Genomic DNA, 26,733 nt, shown 5'->3' with positions numbered 1-26,733 from the left:
ATACATAGATAAGCGATGGTCTTAATATAATGATTTTGTAATTATACATGGAAAACAAGTAACATCCAATATACAGCTCCACTGTACACCTGGGAGAAAGTAATAATTCCAAAACAGATAGGACATGACAGCAACAATGTTACTTGTAAGGTAAAACACCTAATGATGTGTTATAAATTTTCAGATCATAGTTACAACCCCATTATATTAAGACCATCAAAAATGGGCTCATTGTGAATGAGATAAAACATAAACTTACATAGTAGTGTAGCTGACTATTATTCATAAATAATCATGTCATTAAAAGACATATTTTGCACTGCGGGCCCCAAAGAACAAAAAACATCTGAGAACATTCCGCAACATTTATAAATATTTATAAAAGGAAAATTCTGGAACCTTCTAGATCATTTTTGAACCTCCTGTAGCATTCCATAACATTCTCAAACCTTTCAAAAAATTCTGTAACATTCTGGAACACTCTCCAATGCTCTCAAACATTTAAAATGCACATTCTGGCCAGTCTTGGCTATTTTGGTGCTTAGTTCTCAGCTGCTTCACTGACTTCCCATAAGAAGTCCATGCCCTCTTTTGACACCCATGTCTTTGAAACCTACCCCCCGCAGTTCCAAACCGAAACTGCATCATAGAAGGGGCTTGGAGGGCTTCCACACCATATAACCTTCATGGGTCTGTGGGCGTAGATTGCAGAGCTATAGTGGTGCACACAAGCAAACCGCTCTTTTTATTATATGCATACCAAGACAAAAAAAGTGACAAACCACAAAGGAATTATCCAAAAAGAATGGCAATTGGTAGATGTGATGTACATATACAGAAAAAAAATTGATTACAATTCCAGAAAAATTGGATATTTTATTCAAGAGAAGGAACTTCAAAATTGAGGAAGTCATTAATGTATTGGTCCACCACTGGCTCTTACACAAGCAGTTACTTGGCATGGCATTGATTGATAGAGTTGTTGGATGTCCTCCTGAGGGATGTCATGCCACATTCTGTACAAATGGCGTGTTAGATAATCAAAATCCCAGAAAGGTTGAAGGGCCGTAGCCATAATGCTCCAAACATTCTCAATTGGGGAGAAATCTGGCTAAATTACTGGCCAAGGTAGGATTTGGCAAGCATGAAGACAAGCACAGTAGAAACTCTCACTTTGTGCTGGTGGGCATTATCTTGCTCAAATGTAAGACCAGGTTGGATTGCCATGAAGAACAACAAAACGGGCATAGAATATTGTCGACGTACCACTGTGCTGTAAGGGTGCAGAAGATGACAACCAAACGGGTCCTATTATGAAAAGAAATGGCACCAATCATCACTCCTGGCTGTCAGGCTGTATGATGGGAAATAGTCAGATTGGTATCCCATTGCTTTCTGTGGCATCTCCAGAACCTGCAAACTTGTTGACTGGAGTGGAATTGTTGTCAGTGATAAGTCTGGCTTCAAACTGAGCGCTGATAACCAGCGACGATGTTTCTAGAGATGCACTGGACAGTGGTTGTATACCAAACTGACTGTTGCAAGCTATACGGCCCAGCAACCAGGAGTGATGGTCTGGGGTGTCATTTCTTTTCATAGCAGGAGTCATTTGGCTGTCATTCGCAACACCCTTGCAACACAGTGGAATACTGATGATGTTCTACACCCTTTTTTGTTGCTGTTTGTGGCGAGCTGTCCTTGTCTTACATTTCAGCAATATAATGCTTGCCCATCCACAGCGAGAGTTTCTGCTGCTTGTCTTCATGCTTGCCAAACTCTACCTTGGACAGGAAGGTTGTCAGATCTCTCCCCAGTTGAGAATGTTTGAAGTATTATGAGTAGGGCCCCCAACAATCTCAGGATTTTGATGATGTAACGCACCAGTTGAACAGAATTTGGCATAATATCCCTTAGAAGGACATCCAACATCTCTGTCAGGCAATATCAAACTGAGTAACTGCTTGGATAGTGGCCATCTTACACTGAATGTTTTTGGAATTAACTGTGTAACACATACAGGTGCTCTTACTTTGTGATATATGGCATGTAACCACTCATCAGTCTTATAGACTGGTTTTTGTAACTCGAAATACCTTCATTTGTACACAACATCCACTACCTCTGTAGCTAAAACTTGTATGTGCCTGAACTACGCAGAAACTTCGCAAGTCTTCACCCAGTAGTATAGATTAAGAAATCCACATCTGTTGTGTCCTGACATAGGTGGGAGAGGGAGAAAAGGAGTTACTGGTCAGTCTGCGCTCCCGAGCGGTACAGAGCAGAAGGCAGAAGCACAATTCACATTGAAGGCATTTGATTGTTTTCTTCTATCTGAGCCAACACTGGTACAGGTATTTACTAGAAATGCAGGTGGTGACACTTGGTAGGGAACTGGTTGTGGAGACTCCTGGACAAACAAGGTTTTGAAATAGTTGTTTATTCCAGACAGGACTAACTAATACACTGGAGGCTAGTTCTAAGGTTAGAAAAAGCGTGAATAATACTATTACAAAAGAAGACAGTGTGGAAGTCCAATGAGTGGATACTAACCACAGTAGCAAACACCCGCAGCATCTTAAGGCAACAACTAAGTTGCAAAACAAAATACAATAAATGTGACACTGTTCACTGAGGCACTCCAAGTGAGAGAGCAGACTTACATGGAGCTGGACCAAGGCTGGAGTTGATGGACGTGGATTCGGCACCCAGATTGTCTGACTGAGAACTCCACCAAAAAGCAGAATCTAGGGGTTTTAAAGAGTCACGCCGGGGCACTGTTTTTCCCACTTAAAGCCACCCAGCCAATCCCGCAGGTCTCTTGCAGGCCCCTGCCAGTCACAGTTTAGTTAGGTCTCATCTACTGCTCCTAAGGTGGGGATGTTAATGCTGTTGCACTAACTAAGTCTGCATTTGGTATCAACATTGTTCAGCTGAAAGCTAAACGTAACTGCTCTGCCAAATAAGGCTTGCAACATTATTGTTATACGTCATTTAGCCCTGCCCCTCGGGCTCCTCGGAGTAGGGACTGCTGGGTCAACAGTTTTTTGGTGTTTTCGCTCTCTTTGTAACCCTTGTGTGCCTACTGATGTTGCTGTTCTCAGGGCTGGTATCAAGCTGGCTTTATCGCTAATACATGCCTGTTGGTTACAAAGTTCTACAATGGCAACCTACCACAGTGTCTAGACGACATATGAAGTTACATGTTAATTCCTTGAAGAGTGGCTAGCACCCTGGGACCATGTCTGAGGGTGTCTGCATTTTCGCAAGGCTCTCCCCTTACAGTTTACTTCGTGTAACAATAACTCTCCTAGTTTCGTCTGCCTTCAGCATCATCTCTGCTTCCGCGCCTTGGAGCGCCTCTCGTCCTTTCTCACAGCTTCAAGATAACACTACAGTAGCAAGGAATAATCAGTATATTACACATCTAATATTGTTGCAGAATTGACCATGCCTTTGGTTTGATCTTTACACAAAGCTACAAACTTGAAGACTACAGTTATTCCTGAGGGTGAAAGCAAAAATTGCAATTTGTGCCTCCATATCATGAGGGGGGAGGGGAGAGGTGGGCAGGAGGGTAGGGGGGGGGGGGCAGAAGCAGCCACCTTACCTATCTAGGCAGCCATTTTGAGTACAAAAATCTTTTGATGTTAAAATTTGTGCATCATGATCTGAAAGCCATTCACTCTTTTACTAACAGAATGCCCATCTGGCAACGAAGAATGAATAAAACTATTGTGGTTGTGCTACTGTTCCCCTGCACCCTGGCTAGAAAAAGCACAGTCTGTATCAGCTCATATGGATTTAGGAGATCTTCCAACATCCTTTTTCTTGCACAACGACATACAAAATTATTGTTGAAGTCACCACATGTAACTAATTTTTGGTACTTCCTAAAAAAAGTGAACCAAGATACCTCTCTAATGTGAGCATAAATGCACTGATGTCAAAGTTAGGGGACCTATAAACAACAACAATTTGAAGTTTAGTTTCACAAAATTCAACTACCTCTGTAGAATATTCAGTGCTTCTGTTCAGTGCAGTGCCATGATACGTCTATAGACTGAAATGGAATACTGTTTTCTACGTATGTGGCCACTCCCCTACTCCGCAAAAAAAGCTCCTTGAAAGCAGACAGCTACTCTGTATCCTGTAAAGGAAGCCTCTGAATTGTCAGATTATTCAATTTGTGCTCTGATATACCAGTAAATCCACAATCACTAACAGATCCTCTTTTGGAAAATCGTACATAATTCTCCTATGTTAACAGTCACTTGAGCCAATCCTGCACTAGGCTTCACAATGCTGGTGACGCAGTACCCACTTCCCAACACTTCCTGCTACTGCTGACCTACAACTCTGCCATGTGAACTACCTAACAGCAGAACTTTCTTCTTTCTGTTAGAATTTAGAACTGACTTAGTCTCCCTAATTGCTGTGAACTGCTGCAAGTTTCCTACACCCACAGCTACAAGAGGCTCCTCTCCACTCAACTCTGAAAGTTGGTCAAATCTATTGGTTATATGCAAAATAAACTATCTGAATATGTCCTCCTGCTAGCTGCCTGCTTACCAACTGCCAGCTCCCACACCCCAGTGCCCTTCACCCTCCTCAACCTGTCTAGTTCCTCTTTTGTGCATTGTAACTGCACTTGAAGGGCACAGATCTCATGCTCCTGCTCCCATATCAACTCATTTCTGCTACAAATACTGCATTTCCACAAGAGGATCTTGCTAGAATGCCCACTGGCTTCCTCACTGCATCACCCCCCACTCACCCCCTCCCCCTTGTGAAAATACTTTGTACAAATCTCACACCATAACCATCTATTCACAAACCTACAACAACTATTATTAATGCATACAGTCCATTGCCCACTGGCCACATTTGATTTTCATCTGTAGATCTGAAATTCAAACATTGTCCACTGTTCACCTTCATGTGAAGATGAACAAGCAAGATTGAGCATGTCACTGTCAAGGATCTGATGTGACTCCAGACACACCTGAAGTGTCACAACTATCACCCTAAGGACTCTAAAGCTGTTGCAGTCTATGGCAGAAACCTGGCCCCTATCAACCATAGCCAACATAGCTTCTAGATGTTTGCAGACAGTGACCATCTTCCCTTGCCTCTGCTTAAAACAAACACAGTCTCTAGGCATATTTCATTATGAACTAACAAGGTATATGAATAATTCTAAAGAATGAAGAGCACCTAATAAAGGGAGTAAACTTAATGCTTTTCACAAACCAAAGTAAGTGCTGCACTTGACACTCCCTACTGAGGAAGCTAATGCACTATGCTTTTCATAAGTGCCTAACTCAATAATACCACCTCATGATTTTTTGCCAAACTTACGGTAATCAGTTACTGTGAGAAAAGGTTGTTTACAGTTAGTCTGCTAAATTTAGCAACGTTCATGCTTCCGTCACTGATGAACTTTGTAGTTATTGTTCCAAAACACAATGATGTTGTATGCTACATCACTGAAAAGGATTGGCGTGTGACTAGCTGTGTGGTGGCGGCACCCTGAGGCATATTAAAGACTACTGTAAAATCAGATCTGCATGAACATTTGGCAGTGGAAATGGTCTCTTCCTGGTGCAACTCACACAGTTTGATTGAAACACAAAACTTGTTCGTTTCAATTAATATAAGGAAATGCTCAGAAATATCAACCAACAAAATGCAAAATCTGTATATGACATTAAAACAAGAGACAAAACTTTAATATATTCATGTAAGTTGAAAATTAAGTAGCAATCAGTTGTTGGATGTTCCAAGGTGAATTGAAACCAACAAAAGTGTTTCACTCATGAAGTATTTCCAAGACAATGATCCCTTCCTTCTTTGGCTACACTGGATATATCATAACTATTGCTGTAGAGAATCAAAGAACAGTTAAATCTGTATTGCATCCAAGATTGTGCCTCTAGATATTGATAAAATCAGGAAAAAAACTGAAAATATCAAATAATTCTTCAACATGACATATTCAACTGTTGTTCAGCATGTCAAACAATTGAGACCTCAGTTTCTTCTGGTGTATACAATGTTCAAATAACTTAATGGACTGCAGCAAGATGATGACATCGACAACTTCAGTTATTTCAACAGGACCACAGTATGTCATATTTTTCTTTGCACAATGTTTCCTTGCTCTAGTTGTGCCTTGAAAATGACAGGGTGTGCACCTGTTGAAATATCAGTGATTGTTGGTCATCACGCAGCTGCATTTCTGTAAATTATTTGAACATGTCAAACAATTGATTATTTAATGGAAAAAAACATTGATTTAATGTCTCATAGCCTGTCTTCACCTGACTTATCATCTAACGACTTCTTTTCATTTCATTTTCATTTCATTTATTTATTCATCCAGAAACCTTGTTGTGTTATTACACATAGATGTAGGATAAGTTACATTTAACATGGTTTGATAAATAAATGTACTTATTTTGTAGGTATTCAGTTACATGCATAAGTATAGACATTCTTAAGATATACATTGATATAAATTATATGCTGTACATAGCGAATCATAACTTTTTTGGTATGTTACATACAGTCATCAGATAATGATTACAGAGAAACACTATTTACATTGTGTTGTTATAAATGCAGATGAGCCATAACAAGGAACAGTTATATCTGTGAATAGAGTCAAATAAGTCAGTTGAAAGTAATATTTTAACACATGCAGTAAAATACATTACAAAAATTGTTTTAGATTACTATTCATAAATTCTTCCACTGAATAGAAGCAGTGCTTCTGTAGGATTGACTTTATTTTGGATATGAATCCTTTCTGGCAAGACCTGACATTCTCAGGTAGCTCCTTGTACAGAAATACTCCCCTGTGCCTTACACTAGTGTGCCCTTTATGTAGCTGTTGATCAGCTATAAATATGTCATTGGAATGACGAGTATTATGATAGTGAACATCTCTATTTTTTGTAAATATATGGAGATTTTCATGAATAAAACACACTGTTTCATGAATACAGATGCAAGGCACTGGCAAAATACTGAGCTCCTTAAAGAGATGTTTAGCGGTGGAAGACAGGGGTACTTGTTTCATTGTCTTAATTATTCACTTCTGCATAATAAATACATTCTTATGGGAGAAGCCCCAAAAAGGAATGCAGTATGTAATTATTGAGTGTACTAATGCAAAGTAGGCACATTTTAGTGTTTTGATATCACAGATTTAACTTAAAATACTAAAAGCATAGCACAAACTGTTCATTTTACTTAATAATTTATCTTTATGTATGTCCCACTGTAATGTGTCATGTATTCACACTCCAAGGAATTTTGTGGCTCTTTCTCGCTATATGGGCACATTCTCAATCCTGATATCATCTACCACAGACGATACCTTTTGTATCGAGTGGAAATTTATATACACTGTTTTATCTTTATCTAGGAGAAGTTTGTTTTTGTTCAAACAGTTTACCAGACTACAATTTAGTTGACGAGGACAGTGATTTGAAAACAGTATATTGGTGTTGTCAGCAAACATTACCGGTAGACCTTCCTGAATGCTTTGGGGCAGATCATTGATGAATATTAGAAATAAAAGAGGACCAAGTGTAGAGCCTTGGGGAATACCTTGTCTTACAACTTGCTCCTCTGATTGAGCATTTTCACCAATTTTTGATGTAATCACTACTTCCTGTACTCTGTCTGAGAGATATGACCAAAACCAGTCATTGCAATTTCCCCTAATCCCATAACGTAGTAGTTTCTCCAAAAGTAATTCACGGTTGACAAGATCAAAAGCTTTAGTGAGATCAAGAAACATACCTGTTGTGTGTTTTCTATCATTGAGTGCCCTATAGATTTCATTTAAAAATGAGTATAATGCTACATTTATTGATGACTCTTTCCTAAACCCAGACTGGTGAGGACTTAGTATGCAGTTACTTTCCAAGAAATTTATAACACGGTCATATACTGATTTTTCGAGAACTTTTGATGAGCTTGATAAGACTGAGATGGGTCTATAGTTGTTTAAATCACTCCTTTCCCCTTTTTCAAACAGAGGAATAACTTTTGCTGCTTTAAAAATTCTAGGAAATTGACCTGATGATAAAGAGCAGTTTATTATATCTGACGGTGGTTCACACACATGATGGCAGACTAGTTTTAAAAGGCAATCAGATATACCATCAAGACCACAGGAATGTTTGTTTGGTCTCTGCCTTATAATATTGCAGATTTCATTTGGTGTGACTGGGTCAAGGAAAATTGATTGTGGGAATAATGCTAAACCTGAGTGATGAGTGAGTGCAGGAGTCTTGATTAAAGAAGAAAACTTGTCACCAATATTTGTTAAGTGGTCATTACATATTTCACATAATTGCTTAGAGTCAGTGATAACACAATTCTGATCTTTAATGCAGGTTATTGAGTGTGTCTTGTCTTTTATGCCAACTGTTTCATTTATCAGTCTTCACACGGCTCTTGATTTATTACTTGAGTTGATAATGAATATCCTATTATTCATTTTCTTTGCTTCATGAATTACCATGTTTAGAATTCTTTTATACTGCTTGAAATAGTTACGGAATACCTCACTGTCTATAGTTTTACTGTAAGCATATAGCAGTCTCTTATTTCTGCAAGGGTTTTTATTCCTGGTGTTAACCATTTATTATTGAACAGTTGAGATGTGTATTTTTTAGCTGTAAGTTTTAATTGGGAATGCCACTTCATAGCAGTGTTGCAAGATACTCATAAATTCATTAGCCTTTCTGTTGACATTGCTGGCACAATAGACACCTTTCCAGTCAGCTTAATGGAGCAGAAGTGAAAAATGTGTTACATTATTTTTATTGCCAGTTGATCTTTTGTAAGTCTGTTGGGGAGGTTCTGTCTGTCTATTTGCATCTTGCATGGTCATATTCAGTATCAAGCAGTTGTGATATGATATACCGTTGGAGATGTTGTCTAGTTTGCAGGCAGATGACATGTCAGTGTTAACCAAAACAGCATCTATTGCAGAGGAACTGGTATTAGTTGTTCTAGTAGGTTTTTTGTTTAAGTTTATCATGTTATAACATTGCAATATATTCACTATTTTCTGGGAAGCAGTGGATTCTACTAGAAAATCTATATTAAAGTCTTCACATAAGATAATACTGGGATATTTTAAACTGTATTGTTGTTGTAGCATATCTAGTTTGGAGGTGAATATTTGTATGTTACCATCAGGTGGTCTGTAGATACATATAACTAAAAGCTTAATAGATTTAACTTCTACTGTTACATATTCAAAATGCTTTTCACAGTTTGTATGCTTGGTTTTAAGTAATGGATTCCATTATACATTATCTCGGGCAAGTATTAGACAGCCACCTCCCTTTTTATTAGTTCTGCGAAAATTGTTGACCATTTGAAAGCCTGGAAGGGAAAAATAGGCAGCTTCATTATCTTTAAGCCAATGCTCGGCTATACAAAGCACATCTATAGTGTCTCTAAAGCTTTCTAGAAATATTTGTAGTTCTAAACTTTTGTTCCTTATGCTTTGCATATACTGGAAGAAAACACAAAATTTTGACTTTTTGTGTGAGTAAACTGGTTTTTCAAGTCAGTGGGACTTGGGCACATTACTGGGTACAACATTTACTCTGTAACTCTTTTTGTTCTTTAGTCTAAAAAAGATTTCCTTTGAGAGTTAACTATTGCAGGAATAGGCAGCTGTGATAAGCAATCACTAGTTTTATCTATATTAGGTGTGCTGAATTGAGCTCTGATGTTGGTATGATCCAAACCATTTTTGCACTTGGGTACCAAATTTTCGTGAGACCTGTCGGATGTAACAGTAGCATTGTGGGTGATGTTCAGTTCTCTGTAGCCAAGTGGTACTGTGGGCCTGCTTTGTACTTTTGTTTTCTTTACGGTTTCTGTTATGAATTTAGCGATTTCATTTCTACCTAAGCTGTTAAGGTGAAATCCATTTCATGTGTATAGATCTCTACTAAATTTACTTGCTTTTATTAAGGTAATATTTGCGTATTTTGAGCATAATTTATGTATCTGTGAGTTACTACTTGCTACTTCTACATTCACACATGACCAATTTGAAAGATCGTGTCCGAATGGCACGTCAACCAGAAACACTTTTTTAGATATAATACAAGGTAACTTCCTTATTAGAGTAGTTATCAGGTGTTGACTGTTGTTGCAAGCAACATCGTTTGTTCCTGCTACAATTATCATGATATCAGATGTGCTTGTTGTGGCCGAGTTTTGGTTTATGTTTTTCAGGACAAAGTTTGCACTGACCTCGGGATAAACATAACCTAAACAGTTGAAGTCTACATCTTCATTTAAGAATTTAGATACATTGCAGGCTTGTCTGTTGCCCAATACAATAGCTTTGAAATTTTTGTCACATGAATTTTGTTGACCAAGAAGGTTCGTATTTACTTCCACTTTATTTTGAAAACTATCGATTGATAATTTCGCGGGATTTACCTGCACTGTTTCTGGGCACATATTAGTTTTAACTGACGAAAGAGATGTATGCACAGTACCTTTTCATTCCCTTATGTAAATGAAAAATTTGTGGTCAGCAATTTTCAGCATGTCAAGAAACTGTTGAATACTTCTAAAATCATATTTTTTAGGTACCAACATCAATGCGGAAAAAATGTTTTCAGGAGTGGTTCAGACACATGCAGATGTGTATACATTGCGATCAAGAATATTTTGAGAAACATTGAAACAATTTGTGCAAAAAATGTTTTCTTTGTAGACTTTGTGAGAACTTAAAAAGGGAGTCCTTATGAGACATGTAAACTAAACATTTTCTTACAAACCAAATGCTACAGTTGCTGGTATTGCTACTGGACCACATTTTTCTGTGTTAAGTCTGTATGTTGACTGAATATGCTTCGGTAGTGCAATTAATAAAAGATAATATTTTCATCAGGCAGACACTTGAGCTTGAGAAATAATATGTAGGAATAGATTTATCAGTTGGTATTATAGCACATATAGTGTCATACTTGATCTTAGATTATTGCAAGAAATGTGCAGTCCTTCCATTAAAAGTAGGTTTACTTATGTTTCATTCTTATTACATTGAATTTTCTCTCCCTTCTAGTATGCAATATCAAGGATGACTGCATATTTTAGAGGAAGAGCTGTGAAAATAACTGATAAGAGAGTGAAGCTAATGACTGAGATACTTAATAGTATTAAGTTCATCAAAATGTATGCCTGGGAAAAAGGATTCTGTGATTCACTTTTAGGTGAGCTCCATACTTTAATTTGACACTTTATGTTATTTCAGTCCACATTCCTATTTAGATTTATTTAATCAGTACTTATCATCTCTGTGATACAGATTAAGTCGAACACACACACACACACACACACACACACACACACACACACACGCACACACACACACACTGACATACACCTAATATAGATATATACAATACACTACATATAGCAATTTCAAAAATAATATTGCACCATATATTAAGATTAGTTTTGCACCTGCAGTTTGATTTTTCACATTTGTTAATGTGCTAGCTATTTTTTCATTTTAATACTCTTTAACTATATAATAACTTTTCTTTGTAAGATATGGTTTAATAGTTTTCTTGTTGTCTCAGTTTCAGATAATTCTTTAATGATTTCTATTGATTTATTATTGAGTCCCTGGTAACATATATTATTTTGAGTTTCAAGTGCTCAGTGTATCCTGCATTTTGTTTGTGTATATAGCTGTTTTTGGCATAATGATGGGAACATGATTTTTTCTTGTTCTGTCTGCATAAACTCTAAATTATTGCTGTGTATATAATGATAGAATGAATAACAAGTTACACTGAGGCAGTTGATGATAATATCCTTAGGATATATGAAACAGATGAAAATCTGTTTGCTATTATTTTAATATGGTCTCTGCATTTTTGTTGTCTTCTCATATTTGTACACACAATTTTTTGTCTTTACACTGTTTACTGAGACAGTATTTCTGTTTGCTTTAGTATTGTTATTGTTCATACTGTTGCTCATAATTATGTTAAGGGTTACTTTGTTTTTCTCTGACCATTTGTGTGTACTTTTGTTTTATCATCAGCTTTAAACAACAGTGGCACTCATGTCTTTATTTATAATTATTGAATTGCCATAATAGAAAATAGAATTTTGTCTTGTAGCCTGACACTTTTTGGAGACACATTAAGGCAAGTAAAAAATAAGTGTGGGGCCTATTTGCGAATCCTACGTTAATGCACTTAAATCTGATAGTATCGTATACAGTGCAATTTCTGTTAGCTGGTGAAATTTCTATAACTATTTTCATACTCTGCAAACTGCTGTGAAGCATATCACAGAGGGTGCTTAACATTTGGCTGCATATGAGGGGTTCTTCTCATACCAGTCATGTATATAGCATGAGAAGAATAAATGCTTAGATGTCTGTGTACATACTGTGATTGTTCTGCTCTTGCCTTTGTGGTTCCTTTGGGAGTGGGTGAAGTATATCTCCAGATGCTTCAGTTAACACCATATCCCAAAAAGGCTTTCACAAAATAGTTGATCTTTTTATCTTCATGTGTTCATCAGTTCCGGTTTTCATAATTTCCATAAAGATCTCCCATAGATGAACCTTTGACTGACTATTCATGCTGCCTTTTGTATATGTTCAGTGTCCTCTGTTAGTCCTGTTTAGTATGGGTCCCACATGATAGAGCAATATTTTAAGATTGAACATCCAAGTGTTTGTAAGAAACCTCCTTTGTAGACTTACTGCATTTTCCCAGTATCCTGCAATGAACTGAGGTCTGTCACCTGCTTTACCTATGACTGAGCCTGTGTGATCATTCCATTTTGTAGCCCTGCGAATTGCTACACCCAGGCGTTTGTTTAATTTGATTGATTCAAATTGTGATTTATTGATATTGTAGTTATAATACCATTTCTGCATTTTATGAAGTGGACAGTTTCACATTTCTTTATATTTAGAGCAATCTGTCTGTCTTAGTGCCATTTTGAAATCTTCTTAAGATGTGATTGATGTGCAGCTCTTTTCAGATACTATTTAATCATATGTAACTACATTATTTGCACAAAGATTGGGGCTACATTTATATTGTTTGTCAGATCATTAATTATCATGACCATCGTCAGTTTTCTGCTATGTTAGCACGTCCTATGTGTCTACATTTTCTGTAAATGGTTGCTTCCTTCTTAAAGTTGTTGTATGTGTTGTCATTCAGAACTTCATCCAGGACAGTGGTGGCCCGGTACCATGTGGCAATGTACTGCAGCACACTATAAATATCACACTAAAATGCCATTTCTCTTAGAATGTGAGCCAAAAGTCACACAAAAATTATGCCATTTTACATTGAATACAAGCTGGAAATTGCATTAAAATTAAGCCATTTCTCATGGGATTCATGTTGGTATGCAAATAAAAGATCAAAAACATGTTGTGTAACACTCTCTCTGTGAACTGGAAACCAGTGTCAAGTGCTGAAATGGTAATCAGCCACACAACGATCAACTCAGAGAAGAGAGGCAGCTGCCTGTTTTCGACTGCGCATGCACTAATGTGACGTCACCCTTCTGGTACCAAGAGTGATACATTGCTCTCCGCACCATGTCAGCAATTTTCTTTGAAATTGTGTGTAACATATTGTGCAGCAGTAGAGTATGAGATGTTTTTGAGGAGCAGTTGATATAATGGCACTGTGGCAAAGTCGTCAAGCATGCAGAATGAAAGTTCATTGACTCGGGTTTGGCTCCCACTACCATCTCAATTTGTTATTTTTTTATTTTATTCTCCACAATGTTAAACTATTAATTATAAAATTAATGATATGAATATAATAGAGGGAAGCATTCCACGTGGGAAAAATATATTTAAAAAGAAAGATGATGAGACTTACCAAACAAAAGCGCTGGCAGGTCGATAGACACACAAACAAACACAAACATACACACAAAATCTAGCTTTCGCAACCAATGGTTGCCTCGTCAGGAAAGAGGGAAGGAGAGGGAAAGACAAAAGGATTTGGGTTTTAAGGGAGAGGGTAAGGAGTCATTCCAATCCCGGGAGCGGAAAGACTTACCTTAGGGGGAAAAAAGGACAGGTATACACTCGCACACACACACATATCCATCCTCATATACACAGACACAAGCAGACATTTTTCCGCTTGTGTCTGTGTATATGAGGATGGATATGTGTGTGTGTGCGAGTGTATACCTGTCCTTTTTTCCCCCTAAGGTAAGTCTTTCCGCTCCCGGGATTGGAATGACTCCTTACCCTCTCCCTTAAAACCCAAATCCTTTTGTCTTTCCCTCTCCTTCCCTCTTTCCTGACGAGGCAACCATTGTTTGCGAAAGCTAGATTTTGTGTGTATGTTTGTGTTTGTTTGTGTGTCTATCGACCTGCCAGCGCTTTTGTTTGGTAAGTCTCATCATCTTTCTTTTTAAATATAATTATAAAATTAAATAGATTTAAAACAGTTCAGTTTACATATGTAAAACTAATGTAGTCATTTATTACTATCCTTGTAAGTCAAAAGACTATAGATGGTAGTAAAAAGAATGAGTATATGAGGAAATTTAGTGTGAAAATGTTTTCTGTAAATGATCTGCTAAAGAAGCCCTTTCTCAGTAGATCGCTGGAGGAGAAAGTGAGTTTTAAAGAGTTAGGTAGATCTATTCCAAGTGTAAATCTAACATCAGGAGGACTTGAGATGATGCTTACTGATTTGGCTCAAACTATTTGAGTGGAAACAGGTAGATGCCCCTTTCAGTTTCCTAGAATATTTCACCTGAGCAAGCCCTAGGAAAAAATGAAACATCCTCTAAAGATTAACACATGAGAGATTTTTAAGCAGCAGCTCAAGTTTTGTTGTGGTAGCCCAGTGGTCAAATGCACCAACTGACAATTCATTGGCTTGGGTTCGATTCCCACTCCTACCCTTATTTGTTTTCCATCACAGTGTCAAATGATTAATTATTAATTATAAAATTTAAACAATTCAATTTATATACAGAGAATTGATACATTCAATTTAATTATGGTCACTACCCTTGTATGGGCTATAGGCCACTATGTAGCACACTGGTAAAATTTTTCACAAGCTGCCACTGATCCAGGATCTGAAACCTCTTCTTCCCTCATCTCCTCTTCTCTGTTTTAATAGTCCCTGTCAATGCTCCCCCTCCTCCCCTCCCCTTGTCCTACCCATCCCCCTGCCTCCTCCCTCCTTCCCTCTCCCCTCTCCCCTCCCCTCACCTACCTTAATATATGCTCTGTTCACTTTCTTTTCGTTCTTTTTATTATGTTCAGTAATTTTCTTTGGTCTCCTAGTGTCCTGAGTACCTCCTCTTTTTTCACTCTATCCATCCAATTAATTCTTTCAATCCTCCACCATCTCCGAATCTGAAACATTGTGATTTTTTTCCCCATTGTTCATGGTTCAGCACCATACAGAAGAATAATCTATACAAAATGTTTTATTAGTCTTTTCCTCAAATCTGTTGGCATATTTCTGAAAAAAACTCTCCTTTTCGTACAAAATGACTTTTTTGCCATTGTTATTGTGGTTTTAATTTTAGTGCTGTTCACCCAGTCACTTTCTATCCAGCTTCCTATGTATTTAAAGGTTTGCATAAGTTCTAATATTTCTACATTCAGCATTGTCTTTGCCATTTTATTTCCCCGTAGTGCCATTACTTTTTTTCTTTGTACTGATATCCACTGCATAACTCTTTAGCTTCACTGGAATCAACCGTATCTTGCAATTATTTTTCATCTGTTGCTGGAAGGACCATGTCAGCTGAAACCTCAATCAACATGTTGATAATACTATGAACAGGATAGATTGCCACTCACCATATAGCGGAGATGCTGAGTAGCAGATAGGCACAACAAAAAGTGTGTCAAGCAAGAAAGCTTTTGGCCAAAAAGGCCTTCATCAGAATTAGAGTAGCAGATAGGCGGCACAACGAAAAGTGTGTCAACCAAGTAAGCTTTCGACCCAAAAGACCTTCATCAACACACACACACACACACACACACACACACACACACACACACACATACACACATGACCACAGTCTCCAGCTGCCGAGGCGAGACTACGAGCACCAGCACATGATGGGAGAAGCAATCTGGGTAGTCGAGGTAAAGAGAAGGCTGGGCAGGGAGGGGTAGGGATAGCAAGGCAAGGGTGGGGAATGGTGAAGTGCTGTTTGTGGGAGCACACAGGGATGAGGTGGAGAGAGGATAGGGCAGCTAGGTGCAGTTAGGAAGCTAGACGGTGTGGGAGACTGTTGGGGGGGGGGGGGGGCAGAAAAGAAAGGGCAGTGTAATGGTAGGGATAGATGGTTGTTGGACAATGAATAATGAAGCTTGAGTGTCCAGGAGGGTTATGAGAACATAGGATATACTACAGGAAGAGTTCCCACATTTGCAATTCAGAGAGTCTGGTGTTGGTAGGAAGGATCCAGATGACACAGGCTGTGAAACAGTCATTGAAATGAATAATGTTGTTTTGCACAGTATGCTCAGCAGCTAGGTAGTCCACCTGGTTCTTGGCCACAGTTTTTCAGTGGCCATTCATGCGGACAGACAGCCTGTTATGCCCACATAGAATCCAGTACAGTGGCTGCAGTTTAGCTTCTAGATCACATGACTGGTTTCACAGGTAGCTCTGCCTCTGATGGGATAGATGATGCTTGTGACCAGATTGGAGTAGATGTATGAGACAGGTCTTGTGTCTAGGTCTATTACAGGGATATGAGCCAAGAGGCAAGGGGTTGGGGGTCAGGGTTGTATAGGGTGTTGTTTAGGTTCAAAGGGCAGTGAAATAGGAAGGATAGTGGGTAGGACATTCCTCATTTCATGGCATGATGGGATGTAGTCAGAAGCAAGGTGGAGAATATTTTCATTGAAAAGCCTTAGCCCCACAAAAATATCAATTCCTTCTAAAGGCCTTATTTTTTGCCCCACTCCCAAATTCAATCTTGCAGGATTTGTTAAAGACCTCCTCTCCTTCTCTCAGTCCCTACAGTGGAAAGATTTTTCACCACCCACTCTGCCAATCAGACTCAACCAAAGACCAACGTTGAACCCTGCCTCAATTCACTCCTCTGTCCAACCATGATCCACCCCCACTGCCACCTAATCACTCCCTGTAATAACATGGCGAAAAATGATTATTGTGTGGTGAAGTTTGGGATATGTATTATTGCTTAGCACAAGAAAACAGAATACCACATCATATTACAGATATCCTCCACCAAATAAATAATACATATCTTGTGTAATCGAGGGTGCCGCTTCTTAATGCTGCCATAGGTACATTTTGTGCAATGGTAGAAATAAGCTCCAGGAATTTGTGTTCACAACGAGTTTTATTTTGCATGCTAGATGTTCGGCGGTGAACTACATGTAAGATTGACCCAACACAGTCTCACGACTGACGCTAAACTGAACTCCAACTGAGATATGGCGACGTACAATTCGCCTCTATTTCTATGATTTTAAACAATTACTGATATTGTTACATATTAAATTTTTAGGTTTAAGAATTAAAACTTTTACATACGTCTTCCAAAATTACATAGAAATTTACATGAAATAAAAGTGAATAATTTCCTACAATGACAGTAAAGAATCTGTTTCTATTAAGATTATAAATTACATGTTTTATCATTACAACAGTATATTTTATTGATTTGCATTTATCATTTTACTTACTTGAAGGATAATCACCCTATCATTTTCAGGTGAACAGAGGGATTAGCTTTATTGAATGAAAGGCCAAGATCCAATTAATTAAATTTTGTACAAGCAAAACTTTACATTTTTTTATAGTCGTAATTACAATTCCATTAACTAACACCAATTAAAACATTAGTATGTTTAATTCTGATTCAGAAATTATCATGTCATATTTCTATTAGGGATACAATTTTTTTTAGTTTGAAAACACAAAAATAGCTGTCTTTTGATGACTAGAAATATTGAAACTTTAATCGTTAATTACTCCATAATTACAATAACAATTTTATTCCTACCATGTGCCTGAAGGTTGTATAATGTACAAATTGTGATGGTACATCAGCTTTTAACCCAACATATTTCCTTCATTCTGCCAAAGCCTCTTCCTTACCCACACCACCGAGATTGCTTCCCTCGTCATGCACTGTTGCTTGCAGACTGGCCTCAGCCAGGACTGTGGTCGTGTCCGTGTGAGCTGCATTTGTGTGTGTGTGTGTGTGTGTGTGTGTGTGTGTGTGTGTGTGTGAGAGATTCCATCTACTGGGCCATGGTGAGTCTTGTTTCCTTAATATGGTAAAACTTTATCAAAGCAGAACATGTATAATCCATTTATCTGCCCAAACCATATAACTATTTCACTCCTGACACATTCAGTACACTTTTGTATGCTAATTTTTTGTATAACATGGAATGTTCCTACTGTAGCTTATACAGTATTATTGTACAAAGAAACTGGTACAGCTGCCTAATAATGTGTAGGGCCCTCGCAGCCACACAGAAGTGCCACAACACAATGTGGCATGGACCAACTAATGTCTGAAGTAGTGCTGGAGGGAACTGACACCATGAATCCTGTTTGGCTGTCCATAAATCCATAAGAGTATGAGGGGTGTGGAGATCTCTTCTGAACAGCATGTTACAAGACATCCGAGATATGCTCAATAATGTTCGCGCCTGGGGAGTTTGGTAATCAGTGGAAGTGTTTAAACTCAGAAGAGTGTTCCTGGAGTCGCTCTGTAGCAAGTCTGGATGTGTGCGGTGTTGCTTTGTCCTGCAGGAATTTCCCAAGTCCATCCGAACACACAAAGGACATGAATGGATGCAGGTGATCATACAGGATGCTTACGTACATGTCACATGTCATATTCATATCTAGACATATCAGGGGCCCCATATCACTCCAACTGCACATGCCCCACACCATTACAGAGCCTCCACCAGCCTGAACAGTCCTGTGCTGACATGCGGGGTCCATGGATTCATGAGGTTGTCCCTATACCCATACAGTCCATGTGCTTGATACAATTTAAAACGAGACTTGTCTGACCAGGCAACATGTTTCCAGTTTGCCAACAGTCCAATGTCGGTGTTGACACGCCTAGACAAGGCATAAAGCTTTGTGTTGTGCAGTCATCAAGGGTACATGAGTGGACCTTCGTCTCTGAAAGCCTTATCTATGATGTTTTGTTGAATAGTTCACACGCTGACACTTGTTGGTAGCCCGGCATTGAAATCTGCAGCAATATGTGGAAGGGCTGCATTCTGTCACATTGAATGATTCTCTTCACTCTTCATTGGTCCTGTTGTTGCAGCATCTGTTTCCGGCTACAGCAATGTCAGAGATTTGATGTTTTACCAGATTCCTAGTACACTCGTGAAATGGTCATATGGGAAAAATCCTCACTTCATTGCTACATAGGAGATGCTGTGTCCCATCATTTGTGTCCTGACTATGTCACCACATTCAAACCCACTTAAATCTTGATAAACTGCCCTTGTAGCAGCAGTAACCAATCTAACAACTGCACCAGACACTTGTTGTCTTATATAGGCATTGTTGACCGCAACGCCGTATTTTGCCTGTTTACATATAGCTGTGTCAGTTCATCAGAGGAAATGGTTTGTTCATGAGAACTCTTAATTGGCAATGTTTCTTGTTTTCCATTATGATTGACTTGCGTGGGTGCACACTGGAACATTGTTGCACACCTGAGAACACTCTGCTGCAATTTGTGCAGGGAATAGGTGGGTGTAGTTCCATTGAACAATGGTTTTACCAGGCAAGGTCGAGCATTCCAAAGTAATTTACTACCTGCATTATTTTCTGCCCTTTTCAGTTGACTAGATGCACTCTGGCTGATAACACGATGTCGAAGAAAAAGTGTTTTTACTAACACCTAATGAAAAGTTTAGGATAATCAAGGCAAGTAAGACACACTCTCTGTACACAAAATTAAATTGCATTACATATGTGGTAAAACGCAAATTTATGATACTTTAAGAAAAAAGGATAAGATATGGGATGAATGGATGAAAGGGAACAGGCAAATAAAAAGAAAGGTGAAGAAGACAGGAAATGAAAAAATTAATGAGATAGTGTGAGAATGGTTTGTAAGTGTGGTGGCAAAAAATTTAGCTTTGCCTGGATAAAAAATTTAGCTTTGTCTGGACCCATGTTACAGAGTGAGGCTCTGAAAGTCACTGAAGAACTTGGAAATAGGGAGTTGAAGGCATCAGCAGGAGCACTGGACAGTTTCAAAGCTAGGCACAACATTGTGCGGAATGAAGTGTATGGGCAAGCTAAGGACGTGCAGGAAAGTGTAGCAACAGAATGGAAGACAGTACTGTACAATCCAATTTCAAATTATGACCCAAAAGACTTGTTGAATGCTGATGAAACAGAACTGTTTTAGCATGCACTACCTTCAAAATCTGTTGTAATTTGAGGTAAAAAGTACACTGTTCAAAACATGTCCAAGGAAAGACTCACTTTACTGCTGTGTAGAAACATGTTAGGTGAAATGTAGAAGCCATTGGTGATTAGAAATGTGGCAAAACCACATTGTTTCAAATATGTGGACATCAGAAAGCATCTGGATACATGATGAAGCAATAAAAAGATGTGGATGGTGAGTGGTCTTATGGAAGATGGCTGATCTTTCTTAATGCCAGAATGAAGAAGGATATTGCCAAGTTGTTCTTTTCATGGACAATGCAACCTGCCACCTGAAAGCCAAGTTAGCAGACATGAAATTGGTTTGGTTCCCACTGAGTTCAACCAGCCTCACACAACCCATGGACCAGGGGGTTATTTACACATCCAAGTCCCATTATAGGTGATTATTGATACAGTCTCTTATTATTAGTGTTGAAGAAGCTGAAAGTGTATTTGCTGTTGCATGGTCAGTTTCTGTCCTGGTTGCAGTAAATTGGATTGGCTTGGCAATGGAAATAAAGCCTGAAAATGTTACCAAGTGCTTCAACGGAGTGGGGTTTGGGGGTCAAGAGCAAGATACTTGTGTGGCCATCAGAGCTCAAGAAAATGCAGCAGGTATTGTTGAATTAATTAAAATGCAAAACACTTCATATAGTGCAGATCACTACATTCAGAGTGATGATTTTGTGTCAACTCACTCCACTTGTACTTCAGGGACAGATTTGATAGAAATCTGCAACACAGAAGTTGATCAGGAAGAAACAAAGAAGGAAGAAGAGGAGCAAAATGATGTCCCTAGAAAAATTAATATGCCTGAAGAAGCTGTTGCATGCATAAATGATGTGACACAATTTGCAGCTCGCATAAATTTACCCAAGCTGTTGGAACTATTGTATAGTGTTAAAATTGGGTAGAAAAAACAAATCTAGGAAATTCAAACAGCTTCCCTCCTTGGTATGTGGTAAAAAAGTGAAATGTAAAGCAAATAAACACAGGCTCTAGAATTGGGTATGTGTACAATCTATTTCAATCTATTTGAGTTTGACTAAGGGCATTTTGTGATGGTCCAGGGGAATGCCGCAAGCATTTCAGAAATTGCACAACTTGTTGAGTATTTGAGGAGTACTGTGGTGAGTGTCTTCAACACATGGCAAAACCAAGGCAAATCACATCTAGACATTGTGGAGTTGTGTTGCCACCCCGTCAGATGTCTAGGCCAGGCAGACTGGTAAAACAGGACAGATGGTGAACTGTGGCAGAGCTAACATCAGACTTTAATGCTGAGCAGATTACAAGTGTGTCTGAACACACAGCAGCACACTGCACACTCCTAAAAATGAGTCTCTGCAGCTGATAACCCATGCATGTGCCAATGTTAACCCCTTGACATTGGCAGTTACGACTGAAATGAGTGCATGACCATTGGCACCTGATGTTGGTGCATTGGCAGAGCATTAGATGGCCTGATGAATCCTGATGCCATCTTCATCAAGCCAACAAAAGGACGCGAATCCATCACTTTTCAGGGGAGCAGCTGCTTGGCACCTGTATTGCAGGATGGACAGAAGCTGGCAGCAACTCCATTTTCCTCTGGGGAACTTTCACCTGGGCATCCATGGGTCAAATGGAGCTCGTGCAAGACACCATGATAGCCAAGGCATATCATACACTGGTTGTAGACCATGTACATTGCTTTATGATCACCATGTTTCCAACCTGCAGTGGCATTTTTCAGCAAGATAATGTGCCATGTCACCAGGGCAGGAGTGTGATGGAGTGGTTCAAGGAACACAGTGACAAGTTCCAATTGATGTGGTGGCCTCCCAAATTGCCAGCTCTGAACCTGATTGAACACATCTGGGGTGCGATTGAATGTGGTGCCAGAGCTCATTGCCCCCCTCCCCAGAATATACAGGAATTGGGTGTCTTGTGTGGAGATGCAGTGCCAGTTCCCTCCAATGACCTATCATGGCCTCATTGCTTCCATGCCATGATGTGCCAGAGTTTGACATACCAGCTATTAGGTAGGTGGTCATAATGTTCTGGCTGATCAGTGTACATACGAACATACATAATTGTTCACTTGAAGATTACTACGCAGACAAAATTGGCTACTATGTTGAATAAAATGTTTTGTTTCAAGCTTTATTTTACAAATCTGCCTTCTGTGAAACAATATTTTTTGATCACAAGACATGTTTCAACACTTGCCTGGTACCTCCTCTGGGCTTGACATTATTTCTTAATTTGTGTTGTTTGCATCTGAAATTTATAGAACAGCAATCTTCGGTAAATTATAGTTTGGCAACACATCATATTTTATCCCCACAAGGCTTTATATTTACTCTTGGAGTAGAATATAAACTGGCACTTACATTGTTTCTTGGCTTCACAGATAACCTTGTTAATTTTTTTATTTTTTATTCTCTGTAATTCTGGTGTATACAAACAATTGTTTTATTTTTATTTTTGCAGGAATTTTTATTCCTTCTTATTAGCTTTTTGAAGTGTTGTGTGGGTGTGTACCTGAGTACCTGATTGGAAATGCTACATAACAGTATTACTGAGTACAAAATAAATAAATAATAAAATAAAAAATTAAATAAAATGAAAAAATTTAAAAAATGGTGTTCAAGTCACTGCATAGCAAAATATTTGGGTACTTTGAGCTCTAGAGTCTAGCTTTGAAATGAAAATTATGCCAAGGATTGCTTTCTTATTTTGCATTCCTTGTCTGGATAGAATGCGATAGAACAATTGCCCTAAGTACAATAACTCTGTGTCCCCTCCCACCCCAAACAGAATATCACAGTGCTGCACATGATGCACTATGCATGAAATTCCAAACAGAATTGAGAAAAAAAGCGTATGAGCAAAGCAAACTGCAAACTGCAGTAAGTCAATTTTCTGGTGCTCTCTGGCAACTGCTCAAATGAACCTATTTCTAACAGGTCATGGGAAAATATTGTGAATGGTGGTTTGAGAAGTGTTACTGTCAAAGTAAATGTCCTTTTGTGCAAGATGAATTATGTTACATGTGAGAATGTATGATGAATTTCTCAAATCATCGAGTGTTTGACTCTAATTCAAAATTTAACACTTTGAGGACCAGCCACTTAGAAAAATGTCAGACTCAGAAGACCAGCCATTTATGTCATTATTTGAAATTTTACTGGCACATTTGTGTTTGATTTACCCTTTAGGGTAATGCATGCAAAACTTTTTTTGTGGCTGTAATGTAATATGTGTATTAATTTAAAATGTTAAATTTTCCTATTTGTGTCTTCATGCTACTTAATAGTGATGTTGCTGTTGTCTAAGTACAACACATGCTCTACGCTTTGAATATCTCCTGTCATAGGCGGGTGAGATCAAATGATGTGAGCTATGATGGGCTGACTGAAGTGCAAAGCAGTCTGGATTTCCTTCAGAAACTAACAAGCTGTATTTGGTGGAATTCGTATTTATACTTTCACAACATGAAAAATATGCAGTGTAGATGTTGCCACACATTAAACATCTTTCCAATGAGTTGATGTTTTTGCCAAGTTTTGTTTCGTGAAGTGGCAGGAAGTCCTAAATGCCGGTGTATAAAACCTTTGCTATTCAAAGGAATGATAAGTTTTATACTGTCACTTAATGATGAAAAATGGTATTTTCATCTGGGAAAAGTGTATTTTAACCAGGAAAAAAGTTTGTTTTCACCCAGGAAAATATGTATTTTTAACCAGTAAATCTGGGAAAATTCCAGGATATATTTTTCCCCTTGTCTGTGTACAACCTGGTCAACCAAAATAGTCCAGGAACATAGTTCAGAGCCATTGATGAAATATCATGTTAAGCTACCATTACTGACACCCAACCGAGCCAGCCATCAGTAGCTCCTGATGTGGCTAGGACAATGTCAGTGAGTGTTGACCGTTCTGAATCAGTTTGTGAGTGTATTCAAGTGCGGAGCAGACACTAGGTGTACCAGATGACCTACTGTGAAATACCATTTCAACACTGGGGGCTGTCCCACCTTCTAGTTGGTCAGCAGATGAATGGCAGATAATTCAGGCAGAAGTGGAGATCAGTGTCCTTAGCCCTTCTGTATGGTTTTCATTAGGAAGAAGGACAGTATTTCTGTGTCAGTTACTTGCAGCTGAACAAATTTATCAAAAGAGATGTATAACCATTGCTACAGATGATGACATCTTCGACTGTCTGAGAGGAGCAAAATATTTCTCTATTATGGTTATGCAGAGTGACTACTGGAAGATTGAAGATGATGAGTGGCTATAAGTTGTAGGTAATTATGTATAAACTGATCATAAAGGGTAAAGGTGAAGATGAGTGTTATATAGCTGGTAAATTGCAGTGGGATTGCTGTATAAGGCAACTGAGATGTATTGTATGCAGTAAGGTTGAGTAGGACTGCTGAGCAATGGCTGGCTGTGTGACTGCTTTCAGGGAATCCTATGTTGTTAAGTACATTGTACGGCCGAGCACTCACAGGCAGAATGCTAAAACAGTGAGATTCTGGGTGTATCTGAAAGTAAATTATATATTTTTGGACATTACTGGCATATCAGTTATGACTGGTTTGTTAATAGCCTGAGAGTGCAAGAAATTATCACTTGCAGAACAAAACTTTATTTGCTTCCTCCGAAGGAATGAGGTAGCACGCAAGAATTAACGAGTACAGATTGGATAAATAGACACTCTTACATGGATAAATATATCTCTGAGAAGAACGTTACTTTTACAAGGCATAACTACAAGAGAATAATAATTGACTAGAAATGACAACAGAACTATATTACGTCAAAATAATGTGTATGTTCTGTTGTGGCTGTGAAAAATTCGTTGCCGATTGCAGCACCCCTGGTGGCTGGCATGGAAAGCCAACTGACAGCCATGACGTAAAGAAAACCACATTTGCGCACAATACGTGCGCTGATAGAAAGTGAAATTTGTAGCTACATAGTCACAAAAAGCACTAAAAAATTGTAATAGAATGATGATCTCAATAAAGTCATCACCACTCGTGTTCTACAAAAAATTTAGTATTGTTATTTAGGTTATACATGGTAAAAATATTCATGATAACAGAAACAACAGATAACAACAGATAACAGAAACATGCTATCTGGCATAGGAGGTTTCCTACAAGCTGAGGTTATGAGACGTAATGTTAAATGAAAGAGGAATTTATTATAAACAAAATACTGTACTACAGTGGTTGTGTGTCAAGGAAAAAGTCCTCCACAATTACATGAAAATATTGGTCTCTGCAAAAATAGTTTATTTTATTGATTGTATGCATTAATAAGAAATTCTAGTATATAATGTTGTAAGAATGTCATTTGACTAAATCAGTTAATGCAGGGGCTTGAAGAATTAAGTTGTGAACTTGACTAGGTTCCTGCAGCTCCAGCTTGTAACAAAAAAAATAATGACCAAAACGCATAATTTCAGCTATATGTAAAATTAACTGGTGTAATAATGGGATGCAAATCAAACCGAATGATGTACCTTATTTGTTTGGTATGAAATATGTTTAAAAATTGTAAATGATTTCGAATGTTGGTCTAGAAGGCCTAGAACTTAAAAGGTAACTTTATTACAGTTCTGGTCACATGACCAAGTTATGGAGGAAGGAATCAGTAAATGTTTAGGGGTCTTTTGTTGGTGTACTTGCCCTGGGTAAGAGCTGAGTGACCTAAGGACCACAGATGTTTGGGTGTGATTACTTGGTAGGAAGATAATTTGAACTTGTTCATTTAGTGCAACAGATAACAATTCTGGAGATGTGTTTAATTCATTGTGTGTCTGTATGATGAATTGTATTGTACTTTATTTGAGAATCAATCATGCGTGAACTAGTTGAATGTGGGAAATTAATTTACATTAGTGGGTTTGCATACTGGACAATGCAGCTGAACAAGTAAGACATTGCCTGTGGCCTAAATTTGTGTCAGAATACATCATTGTCCAAACAGACTATTCGCAGTTCATCTTATTTGATGTTTTGTATTGAATTGTGCTTTTGATTTGTTCATTGACTGTTCATTAGGCTATTCTATTATTATTTAGAGAAGTTCGTGACAGCACAATGCAGTTTCTCCCAACCAGTCCCTAGACTAGTAGTCGAGTCACTAAATCTATTAAATGGTTGTGTGCTTGCCCATTGGTTGTTTGGTGGCAGCAGATTGTTACAACTGATAAGTAACTTTAATTTAATTTTGTTGCTACAAAC

The 26,733-nt window shown here is 38.3% G+C and overlaps 1 protein-coding gene across 7 annotated transcripts in view; it reads left to right on the top strand.

Annotated features, from left to right (window-relative positions):
- Window positions 1-26,733, top strand: part of LOC126186509 (ATP-binding cassette sub-family C member 5-like) — a 532,505-nt gene that overhangs the window by 152,233 nt on the left and 353,539 nt on the right. For all 7 annotated transcript variants that reach the window (XM_049928217.1, XM_049928221.1, XM_049928220.1 and 4 more), the window contains exon 9: window positions 11,117-11,264. In XM_049928217.1, coding sequence (XP_049784174.1) covers window positions 11,117-11,264 — 148 coding nt within the window. The remainder of the gene's footprint in view (window positions 1-11,116; window positions 11,265-26,733) is intronic.

Source organism: Schistocerca cancellata, chromosome 1 (assembly GCF_023864275.1).
Source record: "Schistocerca cancellata isolate TAMUIC-IGC-003103 chromosome 1, iqSchCanc2.1, whole genome shotgun sequence".
Classification (NCBI taxonomy): Eukaryota; Metazoa; Arthropoda; class Insecta; order Orthoptera; family Acrididae; genus Schistocerca; species Schistocerca cancellata.
This window is presented reverse-complemented; position numbering and strand designations above follow the sequence as displayed.